Consider the following 23379-nt stretch of genomic DNA (forward strand, 5'->3'; position numbering starts at 1 on the left):
CTGAGGATTTCTTTGCCAGAAATGTGCCTTTTTTAATATCCACAATGTCCCTAATATGCCATTGTACAACACATTGAGTGGTAAAAACAGCTGACCAAACATGCTAGAGCTCAGCTTGGATTGCTCAATAAAAGGCTAGGGCAGTGCCTGCTGTTTTTGAAACAGCTAAAAGGACACCATAAAATATTTACTTAGAATATTGACAGAAACACGGCTGGTTGTTTGCTTATTGCTTTTTTTTAAGTGCTTGGCATAGTAATTGAGACCCAAATGGAAGTACAAAAACGTGCAAAATATGAATTTTGCAGTTAATAAATGGGATGTATTAAAGCTAATACATCCCATTTAATGTATGGGGTTTCCAAGAGTTGAATGATGTGATCCAATTGGACATAAGTGTTTATAAACTCAATTAGCTTAGCTTCTTTGCTAAGTGTTGATAACTTGGCAAAGAAGCAGTTTTAAATGTTAAAAAATATTTAGTGGAAGCTATAAAAAACACTTTAATGTTTATCTGTCAGCAGGACAACAATGTGGAAATGAAGTCCAACAAACTGTAGCAAAATGTTGTACAAAATACTAATTCATGGTTGAACGTAAATATGCATTTTATGTGTGCAAATAACACTTTGTTTTGTAAAAACCACAAAATTTTTATTTTTAACCTTATTGGGGTGTCACAAAATTTCATAAAATGTAAGTTTGTAATCGTGACAAAATGTGACAAAGGGTTGCCCGTCAGTAATGCTTTTGTAAGGTACTGTATGTGTCTACATTTTTCTTAAGTCATTTTTTAAGTACATAAAAGTTACATTTGCATAGACTGCGAGTTGTATTTAATAGTATATGAAGGACTTTATGAATAAAATTTTACTTTTATTGAATCTAGTGTAGGTTTTATTTAAAAAAGAAAAAGATTAACAGTGTGTATCATTGTTCTTTAGAATTTCATTTTATCTAAAATATCCGGGCTCTTATTCTTCTTGGAAATTGTAAGGTTTTGTCTTCAGGCAAAACCTTTTTTTTCCTTCAGTTGCAAATGAGATCAGGCATGGTCGATGTTTCGATCATGTTTTTAATTCAGGCAGTATTTGGACAAGCTGAGCGGGTCCTTTAATTCTGATGGCGTCTTAGTTAAGTGAAGATGTGAATAATTTTATATACTCTTTTTTTATATGTTTAATTTAATGCTCATAAATCTGTACAAATGCGTAGTTCGTATTTTAAGCCGCAAAATGGCTCAAACTACAAATACACCAAGTTAAAAGGTAAGTTTATTTTTTAGTTATGAACTATAAACAAAGCAAAATGCTAACTAGCCTAGTTAGCTCTTGTTAGCCGCTAGACAACGAACCTCTTGGAAAATCCCACCTATTTTAGATAAATTTGGTTAAAATAGCTACATTTTACATTGTAAGACTCAAATTGAATTTACTCTTAGCTTATTTGATCCTTAAACATTCGGCTTATAAAATTGTGCTGAAACTTTGTAATCGTTAAGAAGCACAGAGGTTGGCTTTTACGTAATCCCTCGTATTCAGACGAGCAGTAGGATATATAACATTTATAAACTTATTTTCTTTGCCCATAAAAGTATGGGTAAAGAAAATGTGATTAAAGCTAAATCATACAATTATAGTTGGGTCTTTAAAAACGCCATAAAAACACACACCTTGTATCAGCTAAATCCAAAATATTTTCCAGTAGATTTTAGCTAGTACACATCCAACGTGTCTTTTGACTAAATATGTGCAATTACTACGTAAACTCATTTTTGTAAGATGAAACCTAAAATAAAAACACAGTACATGTAATATCATACAGCATAAAACTAGTTAAAGGTCAGAATAAACGAGTCTTCAGCTCCTTCTTTAGAAGAATCAATAGAGTCAACACAGCACAAAGAATGAGGCAAAGCAGCTCTTAAGGATTTATCCTCTCTGGTCTTAAAATGTGTCTGTGGGACCAATGGCGATCTTTGATAGGAATGTCTAAAAAATCAGAAATGTTGTGTCACAATAGTGCTGCAAAATTAAAGTACGTTTGCTTGAAGCATGTAAAGCATCTATATTTTCCACATTTGAAACTGTCATGCATTTGAAGCCTAAATGACTAGATATTACTTAATTTCATTCGAAACTATGCAGACACTGCGCTGAAAAACAACTCGCCCTCATTAGAAAGACCTGGTTTCTTATTAATTCAGCTAATAACTATTTGACCACTCATAGATCATTGTTTTATTATCGATTTTACATTATATCTAGAACTCTTAATCACACCTTCTAAACAATTTAAAAGGTTTGTTGCATTTTATTTTTACATGTTTGACCAATTTTGTGAAGCTATTTGTTTATTTAAGTGTACTTTACTGGTGCAGAGTGTCAAATAAGTCAGTTCAGAGCTGTTTTTCTATATTGTTATTGATCGATACTGAACCTCAGATATCGGATAAGTGTAAAAATAGATCCACGCAGCTGAGTTTTTTTAGGGTTGTTTTTCACTATCTGGCAAGCATCCTGACTGAATGTTGCATTCCAAAAAGTCTGGTAATATTGTGCCAATCTGATGGAAATAAATAATTCCTTTATGAAAGATACTATGGACCATTGTGGTCTCAATGAGTGCTCAGCTGGACAAACAGATCATGTAAATAATGGCATCAGCAGCATATTGTCCTATCTTGGCAGTTCAATGAGTCATTTTGCTTAAAATTGACATCTGTTTTAACTTTAATGTCAATATTTTTGGCTTTCTTTTTTTCTTTTTTTTTAACTTTCAGCTTCAAGCCAGTTTAAAACTGGCTCGCCTGGCTCTGCAATGTCCCAGAAGCCCCAGAAAAATGCCCAAACTGCACATTACATCGAGCTGGGAGGTTACCAGTACTGGCCTGTGCTGGTGCCCAGAGGCATCAGGCTATACACGTACGAACAGATCCCGGTTTTCCTGAGAGAAAATCCATACATCACAGACGGATACAGAGCCTACCTGCCATCCAGGCTGTGCATCAAGAGGTGAGGCGTTGCTCAAAGTTTGGCGTAAACCAGGATAAAATACTTAATGGTGCTTTAAACTTGGAAAACAACAATGGAGCAATGGTTTGTGTGCAGCCTCTTCATCCTATCCAATGAGACGGTGAATATCTGGAGCCATCTGTTGGGCTTCCTGCTCTTCTTCTGCGTCGGCGTGTACAACATGGCGTCGGTGCTGCCCTCCATCCATGCCTCCAGGGAGGATTACGTCATCTACTCCATCGGGCTGTTCTGCTTCCAGGTGGGATGCCAATCAGATCCTTCTGTTAAAAGAACTTCTGGATTGTTAAAGTGAAATATTTTGCCTCCTTCACCAATGACTACGTTTCCATTCACTGTAAAATTGCACAAATTTGAATTTTAAAAATAACTTGGCTTAATTGAAACGTATCAATTTAGAAAGTTTTTGTGCTTGCATGAGGTGATGTTTAAAATAAATTGTATATTTTGCAAAACTGAAACACTTTTTTCACGAGTCACATGATCAACAAACAAATGTTACTACTGGCAGAAATGACAAAGAAGACAATAGGAAGTGGTAGGAGGGTGATGGTTTTTAATGACTTGAACAAACTTATTCATGTTTGTTCCTTATTTAATGAAAACACAAGTGTGAGTTTGTATTTCCATAACGTTTTGCGCACATTTGTAATGGTAGCACAGCTAATGATTCAGTTGTGTGATGTCAAAACTGTCAATTAACCGGTCGATCTACATCAGTAGAAGGAATCTAAATGCATTACTAAGCCTAAAAAAGTGAAAACAAAAAGAGTAAATCATAAAAATGAAAATGTCAGCCATTTTTGATTTGTTGATGAACCAGTGGAGCCAAATCAAAGGAAAACAAATGGATGATTTTGATCAGGATTATTAATAGTGATTCTCCAATCAACTGATCATCTGAAATGATTGAAATCTGTCACATATTCTGAGTTTAACATGCACAGAACTGACAGAAGCAGCTTTGATTTTCCTCTTCATGTCTGCTGAATCGTTTCTGGTTGCATTTTCAAAAACAGGTAGAAAATATTAAACCTCCTCTTGATATTTTCCTGCTCAGTTTTCACAATATGATGATTCAGGATGAGCCAAATATCATTCACTGCAATGCTGTCGCCTTAATCTGAGCGATTACGGACCGGCATCAGTGCAAAGTTCTGCTGGATGTTCTTAGCAAATTAAACTGAATCCCAGTCCTGAAATCTGCCTGAATCTGGTCTGGATAATGAAATGTGTCTTTAATTCCTGATGGAGCGTGTCGCTGCGTTCAACCCTCAGCTGTGCATGCTCTGCTCCGTGGGTTACCACCTGTTCTGCTGCCACCGCTCGGAGAAGACCAGCCGCCGCTGGATGGCGCTGGACTACGCCGGCGTTTCCATTGGCATTCTGGGATGCTACGTTCCAGGAGTGTTTTACACTTTCTACTGTAACAACGTAAGTTCATTCCTGATTGATTTGTGGTGTTTGGCTCTGTGGTATGACAGTTGAATTTTTTTGTCATTTAGTTTTTCATTGGCATTTTCCACATTTGTTTACATACGAAGCATACTTGAATAAAAGTTGTTTTTACATGTTTGACAAAGCTAGTGAAGCTATTTATTTAAGTGAGCTGTGCTGGTGCAGAGTTATCAAATAAATTTGTAATTCTGGGCCTTTATGTTTGTGCTTAAAAACAAAAACGTTTTAAATCAATTCAGCGCCGTTTTCTGGATCAGATCGGTGTCGGCCGATGCTAAACCTCAGATATTGGGATCCAAAGTGGGGGGAAATTCGGATCGGTGCAGCTTCAGTGTTTATAGAAAACACAAGACCAGATGATGTTTTTGTAATATTTCTCTGATTAATAGAAGTAAAGGCTTCAAAATGATTAAGGAATGTATTCAGTAATTTTAAGATCGGTTCAATTCTGTTCTTTTCACCCCAAAATAATCAGAATTCATTTTCAAGAGGGACCTTTACCCAGGTCCCTCTTGAAAATGAGATCTGGATCTCAACTGGGTTTACCTGGTTAAATAAAGGAAATAAAATAAATAAAATCAGATTTATGCCACACATGTCGGACATATATCCAATTATTAAAGCGTTTACAGTTTGAACTGTTGCTTTTAATTCAACTTTTCCGTTGCTGATGTGAGACATGCATCTTAATTCTGCGCCAAAAGAGGCAGATGCAGCAAATCTGAACATAAATAATGGCTGAAAATATCATTTGGAAGTAAGAAAGAAATCTGCATCAGTGAAGCGAATCACATCACAAGAATCACAGTTACAAGGATACACTTTTCTGCTAAAATTACAACTTTATTCCTCTAATCAAACTAAAATTCTCATAGCCTGGCCCTAATACCCACAGATGGAAGGATTGAAATAAAAGCCACGTTGTGAAATTATTTTTTGTCATTTGTACTTTTTTAATAGAAAAGAAATTATTAAAGTTAAATCTGATGTGGAAGAAGATCTAATTTTATTTCTGCATTAAATGGATTTAAAGCAGCTGTTTGGTGAAACTACCTTCTCCTGGCCTGTTTTAAGCTTAAACTGAAACAATCAGACTATAAAAGGAGCATTTGATTAATTCTTTACTGTGGATTGTTGCATCACGGCGGCGGCCTGAGGAGCAGTAATTGAATAAAGCGAGCGCCTCAGCCTGGCTCCGCTCTTTGACTCATTGTTCCCAGTGAATAAGCAACACAACACCTTCGCCGCTCTCATCCGGTTGGAAAACAGCCTCTGATGACACAAGCTCCTCATTCCAGCCGCCCACCATCATCATCACCACCGCCGCCGTTTTATTTTATTTTTTATGTTTTTTTTATCCCTGAAACGTTTGGCTCCGCTCCGGGACGCTCGCTTTCCCCCGCATATTGGAAGCGCCGGGTTATTTTGCCCCCAGAACTGGGCTGAAATCTGCTCCAGACCAAACCAGATGGCGGCGTTCACGGAGCGGTCCGTCACTCCTGTTCCTCACCATATGACGCTTGCAAGTCCAGGAGCCTCGGCGGCAAAAAAGGAGCCCCTCGTCCCGCCACCGCCTCCTCCTCCGTCCACGCCAAGATGGAGGCTTCGCTTCTGGGTGGCTCCACTCCAGTGGCAAGCCAAGTCCCTGAAGAAAAACAGATTTTTATATTTAGCCAGTCAAACTCTTGTCTCGTCCGAGTCTTTTGAGGGACACAGATTTGGAGATCTGTGATGATGAGGAGGAGGAGGAGAAAAAAAGAAGAGAAGAATTTGGCTGCGGCCGAGCCGGGGGCCTTGTTCCGGGTGCAAATTTATTCACTGTGAAATTCAGCAGGACTCGTCGCACGAGGACGTGTGACTGGACGGAGGCCTGCATCCACACAGGCGGACAGAAGGGACGGAGACGAGGCTGTCCAGACTTTTCAGCAGCTACTTATAGAAGTTTAAATACCAAGCGCAGATCCGGGGACAGGTTCGCCGCAGATCTGTGATAACGGCTCAAACAGTGGGAGAGATTTCTTAACACATGCAAGGAAGAAACTGAGCCAAGATGAAAGACAAACGACGCTTAGTTTTCATTCTCCGATTCTCTTTATCTGCTTGTTTTACTCATAAAGATCTGAGTCATTAATAAATGTATAAAACACTTTATTCTGCTGAGAATAGAGGAATCCTCTGGGATGATCATGGAGTCTTCAGCAGTTTCTAAAACATTTTAATATTAATCACGATTAATCAATACCTGATTAATCGTGATTAATCAGGTATTGATTAATCGTCAACTAATTGAGTAATCGATTAATCGTTAACTGGAGTATCCAGCCTATAAAGGGCATTTGCTGAAAGAACAGCATTAATTACAGATTAATTACAGGCTGTAATTAATTAATCCAAAACTGTGCATAAATATATATACATTTTGCATTTAAGATGAAAACACTCTTGTCTGCAAATATGTTTTACTCAATTCTCCTCAAGTGGAATAGTTTGTTATATAATAGTAATAACTATTATGTTTGCTAACTAAATAATTAGCTTGCTGACTAATTATTTAACGCAGAGCTAAATATCTAGTCTGAAGCTAAACATTTAGCTTATTAATGAATTAATTAGCTTGGAGCTAAATATTTAGCTAGGTAATGAAGTATTTAGTTTACTGCTACGCTAGTTATTTAGCTAAATATTTAGTGTGAAGCTAAATATTTAGCTTAAAATACAAAATAATTAAAGAGAGAAAATTTACCCCCCATTTTTTCATTCTGACAGTCTAAATAACCCAAATTATTTATGTTCATTTTTGACTGTAACTGCATCCCGTACTTTCCTGCCACTGGTGCATGCTTGTCTGCTCCAAAACCCCTGAATCAAAAATCCGAATCACCTCCTTGGATAAACACCAACATTCAGGTCTACAGTTGGAAACATTCAAAGGAAATGAATTCCTCTCAGTAGTTGTTGTCTGGTTTTTATTTTTTTGGGTCTGACGGGTCTCTGTGGTGTTGGTTCCAGTACTGGCGGCAGGTTTACCTGGTGACGGTTCTGGCCATGATCCTGGCCGTCTTCTTCGCCCAGATCCATCCTCTCTACCTCAGTAAGCAGTGGAAGCAGCTGCGCTCGCTCATCTTCTGCTCCGTGGCCGGATACGGCCTCATCCCGACGCTCCACTGGATCTGGATCACCGGGGGATTCTCCTCTCAGCTCGTCCAGGTCCAACAAACTCTTCTGGTTTTCACCGACTCTTTCTGCTCAGACGTGGTCATTGTTGACTTTTGTTTTTGTTTCTCCTCTTCAGGCTTTTGTTCCACGGATCCTTGGGATGTACTTCATCGCGGCGTTGGCGCTTATTTTCTATGTTTCTAGGGTTCCAGAGCGATATTTCCCAGGTGAGTCCACTCGGTGGTTTCACATCACCTGTAGGGATGCACCGATTTATCGGTGCAATTTAGCAACATTTCAGGCAGAAAAACCGGAATCAGCTGGTCGGGCTTTTTACAGATCAGTAATCGGTGATTGGCCAGAAATCTGCAGTCGGTGCAACCCTAATTATGTCACACTATACTTTAAGTATTCAAGATGCTGCTATCACTGACTAGTTACAGTATAATGTTTTTGTACCTTTTGTTCCATGTATGTTAGTCACACTAAAGAGATATCTGGAGGTTTTTTATATCATTTTCTTTAGGATACAAATGAACCACAAACTTGTATTTAAAATGAAAAAACAAAACAGATTAAACATGGACTTTTCATCTTTTCTTCCATTCCTTAAGCATAAACAGAAACTTTCCAAAAGAAGGAAAGAAAGAAATGCATCCAAACTATTTGGACTTTTTTGAGTTACTTTAATGTTTAATGAGATATTAGCCATCTGAGTTTTGATTTTTTTTATGTTCGTTGTCTGAATGAAGAGCCATTTTCCTGTGCAGTCCCACCTCTAACAGATCACAAATCGATTTTAAACCAGTTTCTGCACCAAAGACTTAATAATGTAGAAGCTTTTTGTCTATTAAACGTGTTGATGTGTGCAATTTTAAATTTGTATTGCGAGGAAACAGAAGAAAAAAAGCGGATCCTGTATTAATATGCACTTAAATCACTTTGTTTTATTCCCCCTCAGGTCAGCTGAACTACCTGGGCTCCAGCCACCAGGTGTGGCACCTGCTGCTGGTTCTGATGTTCTACTGGTGGCACCAGTCGTCGGGTTTCATCATGGCGTACAGACACAGTCAGCCGTGTCCCGCCGCTCCTCAGCACACTTAGTTCACAGCGCGACACGCCGAGTTCCTGAACGTAAGACGACATGAAGTCCTGGAAGGAATGTTTTCTAAAAGTTTAAATGGAGCAAAATTTGGTCAGAATTAAAGTTTTAATGTGAGAAAAAAGTTCTGATGTTAAAGGAGAAAATAAGTTTGAATTTAGTCAAACTTTCTCCATTTTATAAAATAATTATCATTATTCACCCGTCTATTATCCATCCAGTTACACCTTCATAAATTTTTCCTGTATATTTGTTTTTTAGCTTTATTTATTTTATTATATTTTTGTAATGCATCTAATTTTTAGACTAGACTTTATGCTTAAAACATTATTTTTTCTCCTGACTTTCCAACATGTTTTTTATTCTCCATATTTAAATCCTGACGCCTGCAGAAGAAATCTGACTCAAATCTACTTTGAACAGTTTTATTTATACTTTATTAAAAATTGTCCAGCAAAGGAGAGATGTGGATGTTGGCGTAGGAAATGTTTTAATGGAGCCAAACACTTGAAAGAGGAAAGTAAATTATATATTTATCCATAATTTATTCTTTATTTTTTTTATTCATCACAATTTCCTGAAACAAGTTGGTCGTCAGATCCTTTTCTCTAGAAACCTCCATATTTCTTACAGCCCGTTTGTTTCTTGCTTTTGTGCTTTAAATATTTAGATTAATCTAAATTATAGAAACAATGTTCATCCCTCTAATAAAGTTACAAGTCAGATTAGTTTTGATTTAAGATAATCTAAAATATCCCTCTAAGCCGATTTTAAGATTATTTTGATTTTAGTTTGTTGTTCTTTAAATAAAATAAACACCGTTATTTCAGAGTTCTAGCTAAATCTTCTGGCTTGAAATTAATTTTTTATCAGTTCTTAGCAGATCTTGATATATATTTTATATTTTAATCCTTAAATCTGTTCAGAAGACACAAAAATAAATGTTGCAGCTTCCAAGATCTGATTTAAGTTCCCTCGTTTTTTTCGACCGCTAGGAATGACCTTTGACCCGATGGCTTTTACCTGTGATTTGGAGCAGGATGATCAGCGGCGCTGCAGCACAGGAAGCGAGGTGACATGAACGCATCACCACCAACAGGAACAAATTAACAGGAAGCTCCTGGTTCTCCAAGTGCCTGTAAATGATGTAGCATCAAATGTTTCTGGATGGGGAAACTTAAAACTGCAGATTTTTTGATATGTTTTTAACAATATCAAGAAGCAAAAAGTGAGCATGTTAAAGCAATTAAAACCCCAAAGACTTGTTGTTCAGCAGCTTCTTTCAGAACTGTTGTTAATCAGATTTTTATGTTTTATTTGGGAATCAGTCAATGTTCTTAAACTCATTTTAGCAGGGCGTAACGAGCAGCTCTGCCTCTAGAGGTCACTAGTGAGACACAACAGTGATTTAAGTGGCAGTATTAAAACTACATTCTCTGTCCTTTTATATTCATTGCTACAATTCTGTATTTGGTTCATATGTGAGGATGTTTTAGGAGCGGACAAGAGAGAAAAAAAAAATCAGTGTTTTCAGATGTAATACTGTAAAATATGATGTTCTAGCTCCCTTAGGGTGATGTGCAATGTTTTACTGTTTTAGTATTTTAAATGACTTCATTCCAAAATCCAGCACCTACATGTTAAACCAGCTTTTATGTACATTACATGAATGTTTTATCTATTAAAAACATTTGATTATATTTAGACTTCAAATTTGACCTCAGCAAAAATATAAAAACACTATATTAGTCTAATTATAAATCAGTTCTTAGCCTTAAAATAAACCATCAGATCTTCAGAGGCTTACAAACGGCTGTTTTTAGGGTTTTCTACAATGGCAGAAGAGTGCAAACGCACGAGACATTGGCTGTTACACATACAATAGAAGCAAAAACCTTTAAATCCACTAAATAAATGCAAATGAAAACTGTTCCAACTACAGGAAATGGAAACAAAATGGGAAAACTCATTAAAAAAAAGCTGTAAACTTTCTCCATAAAAACAAAAGTGCTCCAGACCACTAGGTGGAGTATGTAGTAGGTGATTTTTACAAACCCTGATGTTCAATAATATTGCAAAAGACTGCATTTTTCAAAAAGTGTAGCACACCTTTTCTTTTCTGCACATCCCGACTTTACTCTGCATTTGGTCCAAGACCATTTGTTCGTCTCCCCCTAGTGGTCCGGGGGACTTCAGTTTTGTAACACAAGTTTGCAGTATTTACGTTTGCACCATTATAGTTTCACCCAAAACAGAAACATTATCGGTTTAGAGATTATAATGAAAACCTTTGGTGATGGAGGCGGGACAAGATGTTTGGTGTCTATATTTACGTCTTCAGACATTTATCTGCACTGCATTTTGTACAATTTACCCTGAGCTTTAAATAAATGGGAATCTCACTCAAATTTGGAGGAAGAGGTTAATTACTTGAAGCGCTAAAAAGGAGAATAAGTCACTACACTCATTCATGCAGCTTTTTTAGTAAATATTTTCCCTTACAATTTTAAAAGTCTTAGTGATTTAATAGCGATTAAGTTAAATGGCAGTGGACTCATTTTGGAATGACATTTGATACTGTTTTTAAATTATTAATGGACTTAAACTGTACTGTTTGTACATTTGTCTTTTATATCTGCGACTTGTAAATAAGACTTCTTTTTTCCCACTTTGGTTATTAAAAGAGAAGCTGTGTAGCTACGTTTGTTTTTAAGGCTGTTTAATACAATACGCTTCACGTTTGTCTAATAAACTGTTCAATAAAATCCAACAACCTTGTCAGATGTCAGAAATGCTCCACAGGTACCAAATCCTCCACAAGTGACTGGCTGCATCTTTGTGTTTTTATTTTGAGTTCATAATAAAAATAAAAAAAGAAAATAACCAATAATTGAGCAGAGGTTTTTCTGCTACAAAGAACAGTTAAGAGCCTAAAAACGAAAAAAAGGTAATTTTTTTTTCTTTAGTAAAGTACAATAAAATAAAAAAGTTCCCTTCTAGTGAAATGCACCCACTCCCACACTGGCTGCAGGGAAAGTATGCATAGATTAAAAACCTAAAAAGGACAGAGTGGTTAAACGCTGCTCCCAAATTATGTCAAACGATGCGGGTTTTTTACCGAGGTACTGTGCGCGGGTCGGGCCCAGCTCAGGTAAGGCTTCTGGTGCTAAAACTTATCACAAGGCAGACGAGAAAGTCAAGTATTGACTTTAAATCACAGTACAAACTCTCAGTTCCTAAAAGCGTTGCGATGCAGCATAGAAGGCAGGCGCAAAGAGAAACACTCCACAGGATTCAGGCTGATTAGAAATGATCCCAAACCAAAAAAAAATAAACAGCTGTGGGTTAATGGCTACTGGCGGAAGACATGTTGAGTTACTGCTTGGAGGGGAACGGCGCCGCTCCAAAAGGGTCCAGGTCCAGCGGCTGTGAAGGCGCCACCACCGGCTGCTGCGGCCCGCTGTGGATCACCAGTTCCGTGAAGGGAACCGCCCCGAAATCATCTATGATCCTTCCCCCGTTGGCGGTGCTCATGTCGGGTTTACCGTCGCCAAGGCCCGGGTACTGAGGGTGGAAGGGTTTGGCCCCGAACGGGTCTAGAAGAACGTCGTCCACCGGAAGAGGCGCCATGGTGTCCTTCCCTTCGGCCATGCTGATGTCCACGCTGATGTTCTCCTTGGAGTCGGAGGTGCTCAGGAACTCGTTGCTGCTCTGGGAATCTCGGCGGCCCACCTTCTTGTGCCTGCGGACCTTCTCTGGAGTGCGGTAGCTCGGCTTGTTGGTTTTGCGTCCTCCGGTTGGGGTACCGTGGTGCCGCTTGCCGTTGCTGCCCCCCGCCGTCGTCTCCTGCTTGGTTTTTCTCTGTCGGGAAGACAACTTCTGGAGGCTGCGCTGCTTCTGCCTCTGCTGGAGACTCAACGGCTCCTCGAACGGCGACTGGAAGATGTCTTCGGCGCTCCGGGAGGTAGGCGGAGGCTCGGTATGGCCCGGCTGGAACGGAGAGAAGCCGAAGATGTCGGTGCCTTCCGGGGAAAGGGGCGGCGTCTGGCTGACGCTCCTTCCGGACTTCGACACGTTCCGGCTGAACGGGGCTTTGGTGAAAACATCAAACTCATCAGCAGCCGGCTCCTCCTGGCTGACCTGCCGGAAAGGCGCTTTGGTGAAGATATCGTTGCCCTCTGTGGGCCCGACGGGCGAAGCTCCGCCAACGAACGGAACGGCGCCGAACACGTCCACACCTTCCGCTCCACCAGAAGACACTGTAGGGGTGATGAGACTCTGCTTAGACCGCCCTCCAGGACTCCTGGAAGCGGTGGGATTGGCTACTTTAGCGGCGGCTGGTTTCTTTGAGCGGCCTTTGACCTTGCTGACATCACAGTCCGAATCTGAGCTATGTTTATCCTCATCTTCCTCTTCCTCGGAGTCCATCAGTAGAGGCCTCTGACCCAGATTCTCCGGCTCGGTGTCGTCACCGTGCTCGCTGTTCAAGGCCTCCTCTTCCTCCTGCTCTTCATCTTCACTGCTTTTTGGAGAAGGGGGGTCGGACTCGAAGTCGCTGTCGGACTCATCGGCGAGTTTGCAGCTGCTCTTCTTTCCCGATTTTGGCTCCTTGACCGGCTGAGGATTCTCGACGGGGGCCTGGACGTTGGCAGGAAGCTCGTCAACAGGCGGCTCACTCTGCATCACACCAGTTCCTGCGCAGAAATCAGAAAATTACACGTAAAAATGTTTCATCTTCATCTCAAACCCTGCAGAGATTTAAAAATCTTAATAAATGTGAAAGTAATTGAAAAGTACTTTTTTTTAGTGATCAAAATGATGAAGTTGCTTAAGCTTGTCTAGAACGTCTCATTTTCTTGACATTTAAGGTGTTGGATTGATACAGGTATTGGTACCTTTGGCAGTGTGGGTCAGTACCAAGTCCTGCTGGAAATGAAACCAGCATCTCATTAAAGCTTTCAGGACAAACAAAAATGAAGGACTCTTAGGGTTCATTCACACCAGTCAAGTTTAGTTCACTTTAATTGACTAGAGTTGGTTTGCTTTGAAAGTCCGGTTCGCTTGGGGTGGTCAACTGGGATTTCTGAAGGCAACAAACCATCTAGCAAAAATATTTAGTGTGTTTAGATTAAATTTGATGGGAGACCAAGATCGCAACATTTGTTAAATTTTCAGCTTGGGTGGTTTTCTTTCACTCAGTATCTTCTTCAAAGGTTTTTGTGTCTTTTTCTTAAATTGTTCTTGATGCAGCGCCACCACAGGTGAGGAGGGGAACAGTTTTATGAAAGGGTTTGGATTGTCTGACAGAGTGCAGTGACGAAGCGAACTGCACTAGCTGCGTAGAGCGAGAACTTAAGAAAACTCAGTTGACCAATACCAGCAGATGATCTGGCACCCAAATCATCACCGATTGAATTGATTTTCAAATGAAATGCAAACTTTACTTTCACCCGAGATCAGGACTTTGGAGTCCTGGTTCTTTCTCTCCATTGTCCAGGTGAAGCATCTATGCACCATTTTCCTACCACACTTTTTCCTTCCACTAAACTTTCCAATAGTTTGCATATGGAACTCTATGTTCATTTTTACATTCAAACATACTTACATTTTCAAGTCATTTTCATCAAAACTAACTCTTGAAATACTCCAACCTCAGAAATCTTTTCATTTTCCTACAAAACCCACTCGACCTCCTTAACACGCAGTGTTACTGAAATGACTTTGAAATGATTATCCGACAAATGCCGACAGTTTGTCTCTCATTGAAGCAGCAGAGCAGCAATATGGTGGAAAAGCTGCTGTGACTTCGGACGGCGCAGTGAGATGAACGGGCTTAAGGAGCCGCAGGAATAAGATGCTGAGCCTCTTCCAAGATCCACAAAATTACTTCTCAGATCAAATCTCCCAGAAAAGATTGAAGCTTTAAGTCAGAAAACCTGAAGCAAAAAAAGAAAAGAAAATTCTGCATCCGACGGAACAAACAAAAAAAAAGAACCTCTGTGATTTTATGTCCAAAACATTTGCATAATGGCAACTAAAAAAATTAGCCTAATTAGCGAGTGGAGAGCCTCCAATTGTGCTGAAAGTAAATGGTGCCACAATGAAGAAGCCAAATTATTGTTCCTGATTAGACGAAGCTCTAAATCAGAGGAACCCCCTGCTGCGAACACGAACAAACTCAAACCTTTTCCAAACTGGCAGAACGAGGCCGCGGATCCGCCAAAAGCAGGAAGCGAGGCGGCGCCGCCATCCACCGGGTCCGGGACATTAGTTAGAGCCGTGCATCTGTTCAGCTCACTGCACCGGCCACAGATTATAACTTTAATCAGGTTCACCTCCGAAAACATCTTTAATCGCTCAGGGACGTCAGATTGTCTTCATCTGGACTGGGAATAAGATGCGGGATTACGAGCCACGTAGATTCTTCACAAGAAACCAACACATGGTGGAAATGGGATTGTTCTCTTTGGCGCAACAGACACTGTAACCTATAAAAATATGTCCCGTTGTAATAAATTATTCCTGGTTAAAACTTGTTGCGTCAAACTTAATTACCCACCGGAGGTTTTTACAACTGTAAATGGTTTTAATTTGATTGTTTCCCTTTTATGAACAGTTATTTACTGATTAGCGAGGTTTTTATTCAGTCAGAAAAAAAAAAGTATGGAAACAGACTGGAATCTAAGATTTATCATTTGCAAGCCTTTCTGTATCGTTTATAAATAAAATATTTTTTCCTGATTAAGTTTTAAAAGAAATTTCAGAAACTACAAATAACTGGTTATAATCTTGACCCTTAGGTTGGATTAGATCCCAGCCTAAGCGCTGTTAAGAGTCTTTCATGAAAACTGTTGCATTTCTTAAAGTTTGGGTTTTATTTTAAAGACATTATATTAGGTTTACACAAAATTTCAGCCTTTTAATGAGTCATTTCCTGTAATTTATCGAAAATATCCAACTTCCAGGAACACCAAACTTGTCTGCTAATGTGGTTTTAACAAAATTATCTGACGTCATTTCATCTCGAGGACCCACTTTGCCGACCTACCTTCTCCAAAAGCTGTTCAAAAACACACTTCCTGTGCTTATTATTCAAAAATATGATCTAAACATTTTATTTCATACTTTTAATGACTCAATTTGCTAAAAAATTTCCATTTATTTTTAGTCCAATGTTAGATATTTTACGATTTTTATTTCGTTTTCCCATTAAGCCTGTAAAGATCAATTTAGTTGACAATTTGATTTTTTTTTTTTTTTAAATCGGCACCTTCTGCTGATTTTTTTATTTTTTATAAAAATCAGTTTAGCTTCCTATTTTCATTAGAAGTGCAATAAAGATGCAAAGAAAAATTCCTTTTTAAATAAGCAGAAGCTGTAAAATATGCTTGTCAAACAAGATGGCCGCCTGTGCTGATCTATGGAAACACAAACGGTACAGGTGAAAAAAAAATCCTAATTTTCCAAAAATTAAATCTTCAAAAACCAAAAAAAATGTGAATACTCGATAAGATCAAATTATCAACCAGCCCTACGAAGAACTCAACTCTTGGGATAAAAAAGGTCAAGTTGTAATGAGGAAACCATCATTTTAATTTTCCAAACTTTGGAAATAAGCTACATTTGCCATTCATCAGGCCAGAACCAGAACCAGAACCAGTTTGTGTTGGGTCTCGGAGCTCAAACTGAGACAGCCACATCAGGAACATCTTGTTCTTGGTGGAGAGACTTAAAGAAACAACCAAAAGTGAAATTTGATTTGAAATGCTCTTTTTTATTTGTCAGGAACATTCTATAAAGAAATACATTCACACTCACAGAATGTTACAGGGCAGAAAACAAGGAATAAGACATGTTAGTGACGGGGAGCCGCTCACGTCGGGTAAAAACCAAAAACGTTCAACTCCTCTGCAGGGTGGGGGAAAAAAAAAACGATTACACATACTGAGATCAACAAAAATACAGAAATGTAAACATGTAACATTATATTCAGATATCCAACTGGGACAATAATCTGGTTCTGCTGTAAAGTGCAGCTCATGGCTCTTTGTCCCTTTTTTATGTTTAAATTTTTGGCTCCATCCACCAAAAACACATGAACAAGATGTTTCTGAGTATGGCTGTCTCACTGAATGAAGAACGAAAAGAGCGAAAAACAAACTGAAGTGAACTGAAGCCGTTCAGGATGTGAGCGGGAACGTGAACTTACCTTCAGCTAAAAAATAAACAAAAAAAAATGGACGACGGAGATGGAGGAGGAAGTCACTGAGCGGCGGCGGCACACAGACATGCAGCCCAGAAACTGAAAGGAAGCGTTCGCAGCCAGACAGCAAAGTGCCACAAACAGAAAACAACCAAGAAAGGGTCGAAAGTTTCATCAAATCGTCGTTTTTATCCGAATCTACAAGAGAAACGATGAGCTGAGGCTTTTTGTCAGGGAGCTGGAGAGTTTTCTGATCACTTTTGGTCAACAGAATAATGAAATTTCAAATGCAACACAAAAATATAAATGCATTTTATGACATCATAAATCATGATGTCGAACTGAAAAAGTCGAGAAATATTAGAAATTTAAATCTAGAGTCACACCTGAATAAAGTATCGATGTTTGAGCTACAAAGTTTGTTTTCTTTGAATAACCGTTTGCTTTTCTCTTTACCTCCAGATGTAAAAAACTTTTCAAACTAAATGTTGCCAAGTATTTTTGGTCCAGGTTCTAGTTCACTAGAAATAAGACAAAACTAACTTAAGTAACTTTTCAGCAATAAATAGGAGCTGGTTTTAAGTAACTAATTCTTTAACACTTATATTTAAAACGTGTTATGATGTCATCAGCAGATTATTTCACTTAAAACACTGGAAAAATGTCTTGAGTGAAATAATCTGCATGTGGAACCAGAACTTCATCAACATTCATCAATTGTTGACTCAAATCCAGCTCTTATATCTTGCTGAAAAGTTATTTGAAAGTTAGTTTTGTCTTATTTGAAGTTTAATAAGACATTTGCACTATAAACTAGACCAAAAATGCTTGGTAATATTTAGTGTTTTCAGTGCATACCTGGCATCTTAAAGATGAATGTCTTGAAAATAAACTCAAAAAATGAAATTAGCAGGTAGGAGTTTAACCTCGCATTAACCCGTTTCTCCAACGTTATGTTTGTTTTTCCAAACTAATCTAAATTTGGAAAAAGCTTTAATGATGTGCAGGAAACCTGCATGTTGAATCATTAATGCAAAAATAAACCGACTGGCTTCAGCTCTGCTCTTTGAAGATGAGCCTCGACTAAAACGAGCAAATAAAGTCTCCCAAACTGAAGGTTTCTGACCCCAAACGTAGAGAAGCCAGCCTGAAGCAGGAAGCGGCGTTTGCAATGCTTGCAAAGAAAAACAGAGCATGAAGGAGGAAAACCTGAAAAGTGTGATGGCACAGAGACAGGAAGCTGCAAGGCTGATCAAAAATTTGGAGCAAATTTTTTTCATGCCAGCCTGAAGGAATGAAACCGGAATAAAATCTGTTTGGTCTTTTTTTGTTTGGTTGATTTTGTTTCTTTGATGCAGATTTTTACCACAGAGCATCAGGGCCACTGTAGATGTGGAAACACAGGAGTACATTTCCACTTCTAAAACATCAACATGTTCTCTAATCTTAGAATAATAAACAATCTGTGACATTATAAAGTCAGACATTTGTGACAAAAAAAGCCAAAAGCTCAGATCGGCTCCGGGGTCCAGACTCGCAGCGGCCATCTTGAATCTTCTTCACCGTCTCAGCCGTGATTTCTGGATCATGATCGAAGCGTTCAGGCGAGTCTGGACCCGGGAGAACCCGTTCTGATGTCAGAGACCGGATCTGACATTCACACTTTACAACAGGTTCAGACGTAAAACTCAACGTTTTGCTTCGGTCTCAGAAAATTTCCTACCTTTTTTTGAGAAATATCTGACTTTATAATCTCAGAAAATCTATTTTCATCTACTTAATTTTTTATGCAATGTTTAAAATTTTAGAGAATATTTCACCATTTTTTAAATGTAATATTGCAAATTTATACTTTACATAAAAAAAGGATTTCTTTTTGCAAATTAAATTTTTTTCTATACTTTTCTTGATTTTTTGGTTAGAAATTAACACCATATATTTCTGCTTGGCCCTAATTCTCTGCCATAGTTTTTTATTATTATTATTTTTCTGAAACAGAAACTTCAGCTCACAAAGAAACGACAAAATCATTCCTGCTGACATTCAAGTGCTCACAGGGTTATATTGCATCTCTGTCTTGCCTCGTTCTGCTGCAACTGAACCGAAAACAAAATACCTTCACTCTTTCCAGAAAATATAAAAACACAGCTTATAGTTACGTTTACTCCACAGCTTTTCTACTGAGCTACAGAACCAGTTCACATCGAGAAGCAGGAAGGAAAAGGAGGCACAGAAGCTTATTGCTGCCGTTGATTACTTGACACTTAGCGAGCGCGTCAGCCTGGACCAGAGCGGATCAGAACATCTGGCTCCAGGTTTCTAATGTCTGCAGTGTCGATGGGCGACGATGTAAACAAAACGTTTTCTGTGAGGCGGGCTCAGTACCGCGAACAGAACCGGGTTCCTACAGGTGCACCTCGAATTAGAAGATCATCAAAAAACATTCAATTCAAAAAATGTAAACAGATTCTAACCACTTATTCCACAGTTTAACAAAAAGTACAAGAAAAAAAAAGGATTTTCGCAAAAGAAAAAAGTCTTAAAGAAACTGAATGCTGTATCCAAGAGTGTTAATGGAAAGTAAGTTGGAAGGAAAAACTGCAGTGCACAACATAGACAAGCTGAAAGCTGCTGTTAAACTTGGACTTCCCAAACGCCTCAGCAGAACCACGAGCTGATCTCCAACCATGGCACGCCGCACTGATGCAGTTATTCAAGCCAAAGGAGCCCCAACCAACTGCTTGGTGAATGGACTCGGGAGGCTTCCCATAAGAAGCTACAGCTTTAGTTTTAATCACTTTGTTTTACTTCCTGAATCGAATTATTAAAACAAAATCCATTTTTAATGATATTCTAATTTACTGAGATGTACCTGTAGTCACTGACGAAAACAAAAAGCGAAACAAAAACCAACCCTGGACTTTGACACACTTTAGAAATCAGCTAAATAATCAATAAAGTAGTAATACATATTTTACTGAGGTCATCAGGTACGTAACTCCAGGGATGCTCTAAATATCTGATTCTGTAACATGAGCACCATGACGAGAAACGGGGAAAAAAACAGAAATCTGCAGTGAGATGAATTATTTTTTTACATTTTGAACTAGTTGGCGTTTCTTTCTGATGAGAATCATTCAGCCCTTGCAGTAGCAGCCCTGTTAGGTGTTCGTATTGCTTTTAGCGCTAATGCGTCAACGCAGAGACTCGAAGCTCCTCCCACACATCGGTACCGTTAGCTTCCTGCAGAGCAGAGTTCAGCATGTTGCATAAATGTCTGTTAGAGCAGAATAGTGGTAACTAGTGATAAATGAGCCCAGTGTTGAGTATGTTTGAAGAACATGGCTGCCTTTAATTTTCCAGCTGGTTAAAGCGGGAGCAGCAACACACTTCCTGGTTGCGTCTGCACCAGTGGAACTTGGTTTATTGTGGGTTCCCGCCTGGAGGCTCAGGTGGCTCCACAGTACCGGGCCGGCGGGGCAGAGACTCCTCTAAGACTTGCCTGCGTTGGCCACGAAGGGGACCGAGCCGAACAGATCCTCCGGCAGAAGAGCTGCAGCCGGCGCCGGGTCCGTTTCCACGCCGACCGTTCGCTCTTCTGGCTTCTCTGTTTGGACATCAGCACATCGTCCCAGTTACAAACGGGAACAAAAGACGGCTTCTTGAGATCATTTCAGCACATCTACAGAAAGTCTTAAGTTAAATTTAATGTTTTTTAAATACAACAAAAAATTAGGGTAGATTAAAAAAATGAAGTTCATTTCCACACCAAAAAAAAAGACTGAAATTTTTAGATTATTCTTAAAACTTTTCTAGAAAAAAAAAAAACTTGAGCTTGAAAAGTCAATAAATTGCTAGAAAAACTCAAATTTTGTGATTAACCTCAGAAATTTTCTAGGAAAAAAAACGAGCACATTTCTGAGCTTTAATTGTTGAATATTTTTTGAAAAAAAAAATTAATTTTGAGACCAAAATGTTTGAGTTCAAAAAGTAAAACATTTGTAAGAAAACTTATACATTTTCTATAAATAAAAAAAACATTGAAATTTCTGAGTTTCAATAGTTTTTTTTTTTAACCAAATAGAAATAATTTTAGTGATTCTGACAAAAAAATAGTGTAAATTAACTTCATTGTGTGAAGTTAATTTACACTAAAATTAAGCGTAAATTAATTTTGTAAATGTGTGTCTTTTTATTAAATGCATAACAGTATGTGGTTTCAAGTGTGAAAAAAAAAATAGAAAACCAAAACTAGAAATTTCAGAGTTTCAAACTTTGGTTCAAACTCTGAGGAAGGAGAGAAAGGTTGACTTGCTTGCTCTGAGCATGTCGAACTCTCGGTCGATCAGCTCCTCCTCGGTCAGCTTGGAGAAGTTGTCTTCTCCGAACGGGTTCCAGCCCGACATGTCGGGCGGGTGGCTGACGCTGCTGCTGCTGCTGCTGCTGCTGCTCTGGGAAGTCGGCGTGATGCCATCTGTGGCCAGCAGGGGGTTTCTGCTGCGCAGAGAGGAAAACATGAGCCTCAGGGATCCTGCTCTTCCCAAACACTTTTCAAACATTTTCAAGATAGTTTTCAAACTTTTCCTGCACCACAAAAATAAAGATTAAAAAAAAAAAATCACCCAATTTGAATACATAATGTCTAAAGTGTAAGCTTACCTTTTATCTCACTTACACAGATTCATAGGTCTTTGAGAAATTAGGAATAATAAATATTAATCACATAGAAACAACTGAAGAAAATTGTGCCAACACCAAATTAAGTTCTGCTCAAATTAAGTACCTAAACATGAAATACAAAGAAAGTTTCACAAAAATACCTAAAAAAAAAAAAAACAGTGAAGTTTTCTGGCTTTTAGCAAGTAGATATATTTTCGTGATTCTAGCTAACCTAAAGCATAAGTTTAGTTTGATTTAACTTCACAGAAAAAAAAATGTTTTTATTACATGTATGAAAATATCTGGTTCCAAATGTAAATAACACTTTCCAAATTTAGGTTTTTAATCAAACATTGGATTGCACTTTCTTACATTACTTTGCAGTACCAAAATGAAGCAACTACAATGACTTCATACAGAAATGAAACCATTTGTTTTTGTTGCTTTTTGACCAGTCAGATGTACAAGGTGAGAGGCAGACATTTGAAAACCTAAAAGTTTGTTATATTTTAGTTCAGTGTTTTTCAAAGTGGGTTTCTTTACATATTTTGCAGCATTTTCAACAAAGGAAGTTCCAAGCCAGAGGTTAAAGGGTTAAAAGTTTGGGAATCCCTGATTTTGTTCACCTTGCAACAGCTGTAGAGTAACATGAACACATAATAGTGAAACTGTTGTTTTATCTCCAAAGTTCTGGAAAAGTTTGAAAAATTACCTTAAAATTGCTTGAATGTTACTGTGGGCAAAGCGAAAATGTGTTACCTGGGGTTAGTGTAGGAGGTTTCCACAGGTGATGGTCCAGCGATGGGTCCAGCTGTGGGCGTGGCAGCACTATAAGAACCCAGAGGGATCTGGAACTCAAGAGGGGAAGACAGATAGGGAAGAGGCTGCTGAGCGGGATGATGCTGCTGCTGATGATGATGCTGCTGCTGCTGCTGGACAAAAGCCTGCTGGTACTGGTGCAGCTGTTAGGGAAGGAAGAGAGGGAGAAGAGGGGGACGGGAATGAAGGACGGACCATTGACTTCATGGTGCAAAAATGATGATGAAATGTTGTTAGAAACCAGTTCTGGGAAGCTGGGGGACATGGTGGGAGGGAGGGATGGAGGAATGAAAGTCAAAGAGCAGAAAACAGAAACTGAAACAATCAGAGCTCAACATGCAGGGAAGATCCTGAAATATTCTTGCTGTTGCTTTTTATATTCAACTCTGACGTTAGGCCTGCGACTAACGATTACTCTATCGATTAATCGGATAAAAAAAAAGGCACATTCTGCTAATTTCTGATTTAACCAACTATTAAACAATACTACAAAAAGACAAGATGAAAACAAACAATTCAATTCCTTTTTTAAATAAGAAAAACATTTTATTAAGCAACATGAACACTTCATTTGAAGCAAAGGCAAAAAAACTCAGATCAATTTGTGAAAAGTCCAGCAATTACTGCTAAACATCAGTTATTAATTAATAAAGATAATTTTAGTTTGTATACTCCAGTTAATTATTTGATTACTAAATTATTTGATGGTTATTTTGATAATCAATTAATCACAATTAATCGTTTCAGCCCCAGTTAATACGGAATCCAGTTGTGTGAAATTTTATCTTATAAATCCAGCTGCTCTGTTTATGGCCTCAAAAGTTACTTAGAAAACAAACGGCATCCTGAAGACCCAGGAACACAGCAGACAGGCCAGGGAAACACAGCAACAACACAGGTTATGAATAAAACCAAAATGTAATGTATGTGTGATTACTTTTGCATGATGA

The 23379-nt window shown here is 38.5% G+C and overlaps 2 protein-coding genes across 5 annotated transcripts in view; one reads left to right on the forward strand and one right to left on the reverse strand.

The window, feature by feature from the left end:
* paqr3a (progestin and adipoQ receptor family member IIIa) overlaps positions 1 to 10448 on the forward strand; it is a 22302-nt gene extending 11854 nt beyond the window's left edge. For 3 of the 4 annotated variants that reach the window (XM_016669156.1, XM_007547392.2, XM_007547394.2), the window contains 7 exons: positions 2783 to 3014; positions 3111 to 3273; positions 4311 to 4466; positions 7500 to 7697; positions 7783 to 7873; positions 8608 to 8780; positions 9744 to 10448. In XM_016669156.1, the coding sequence (XP_016524642.1) occupies positions 2821 to 3014; positions 3111 to 3273; positions 4311 to 4466; positions 7500 to 7697; positions 7783 to 7873; positions 8608 to 8750 (945 nt within the window). In that variant the 5' untranslated portion in view covers positions 2783 to 2820 and the 3' untranslated portion in view covers positions 8751 to 8780; positions 9744 to 10448. Of the gene's footprint in view, positions 1 to 1081; positions 1269 to 2782; positions 3015 to 3110; positions 3274 to 4310; positions 4467 to 7499; positions 7698 to 7782; positions 7874 to 8607; positions 8781 to 9743 lie in introns of those variants that run through there. The other variant, XM_007547393.2, reaches the window with a different exon arrangement.
* Positions 10449 to 11858: 1410 nt separating this feature from the next.
* Positions 11859 to 22636, reverse strand: LOC103134982 (BMP-2-inducible protein kinase-like). Its single transcript, XM_007547511.2, has 5 exons — positions 22625 to 22636; positions 22370 to 22572; positions 21267 to 21448; positions 20454 to 20558; positions 11859 to 13442 (listed from the first exon to the last, which is right to left on the reverse strand). Exons 1-5 carry the CDS (start codon positions 22634 to 22636, stop codon positions 12124 to 12126), a joined length of 1821 nt encoding a protein of 606 aa, XP_007547573.1. The 3' UTR covers positions 11859 to 12123.
* Positions 22637 to 23379: the final 743 nt, after the last annotated feature.

This window comes from Poecilia formosa, unplaced genomic scaffold, assembly GCF_000485575.1.
Source record: "Poecilia formosa unplaced genomic scaffold, Poecilia_formosa-5.1.2 Scaffold20, whole genome shotgun sequence".
Lineage (NCBI taxonomy): Eukaryota > Metazoa > Chordata > Actinopteri > Cyprinodontiformes > Poeciliidae > Poecilia > Poecilia formosa.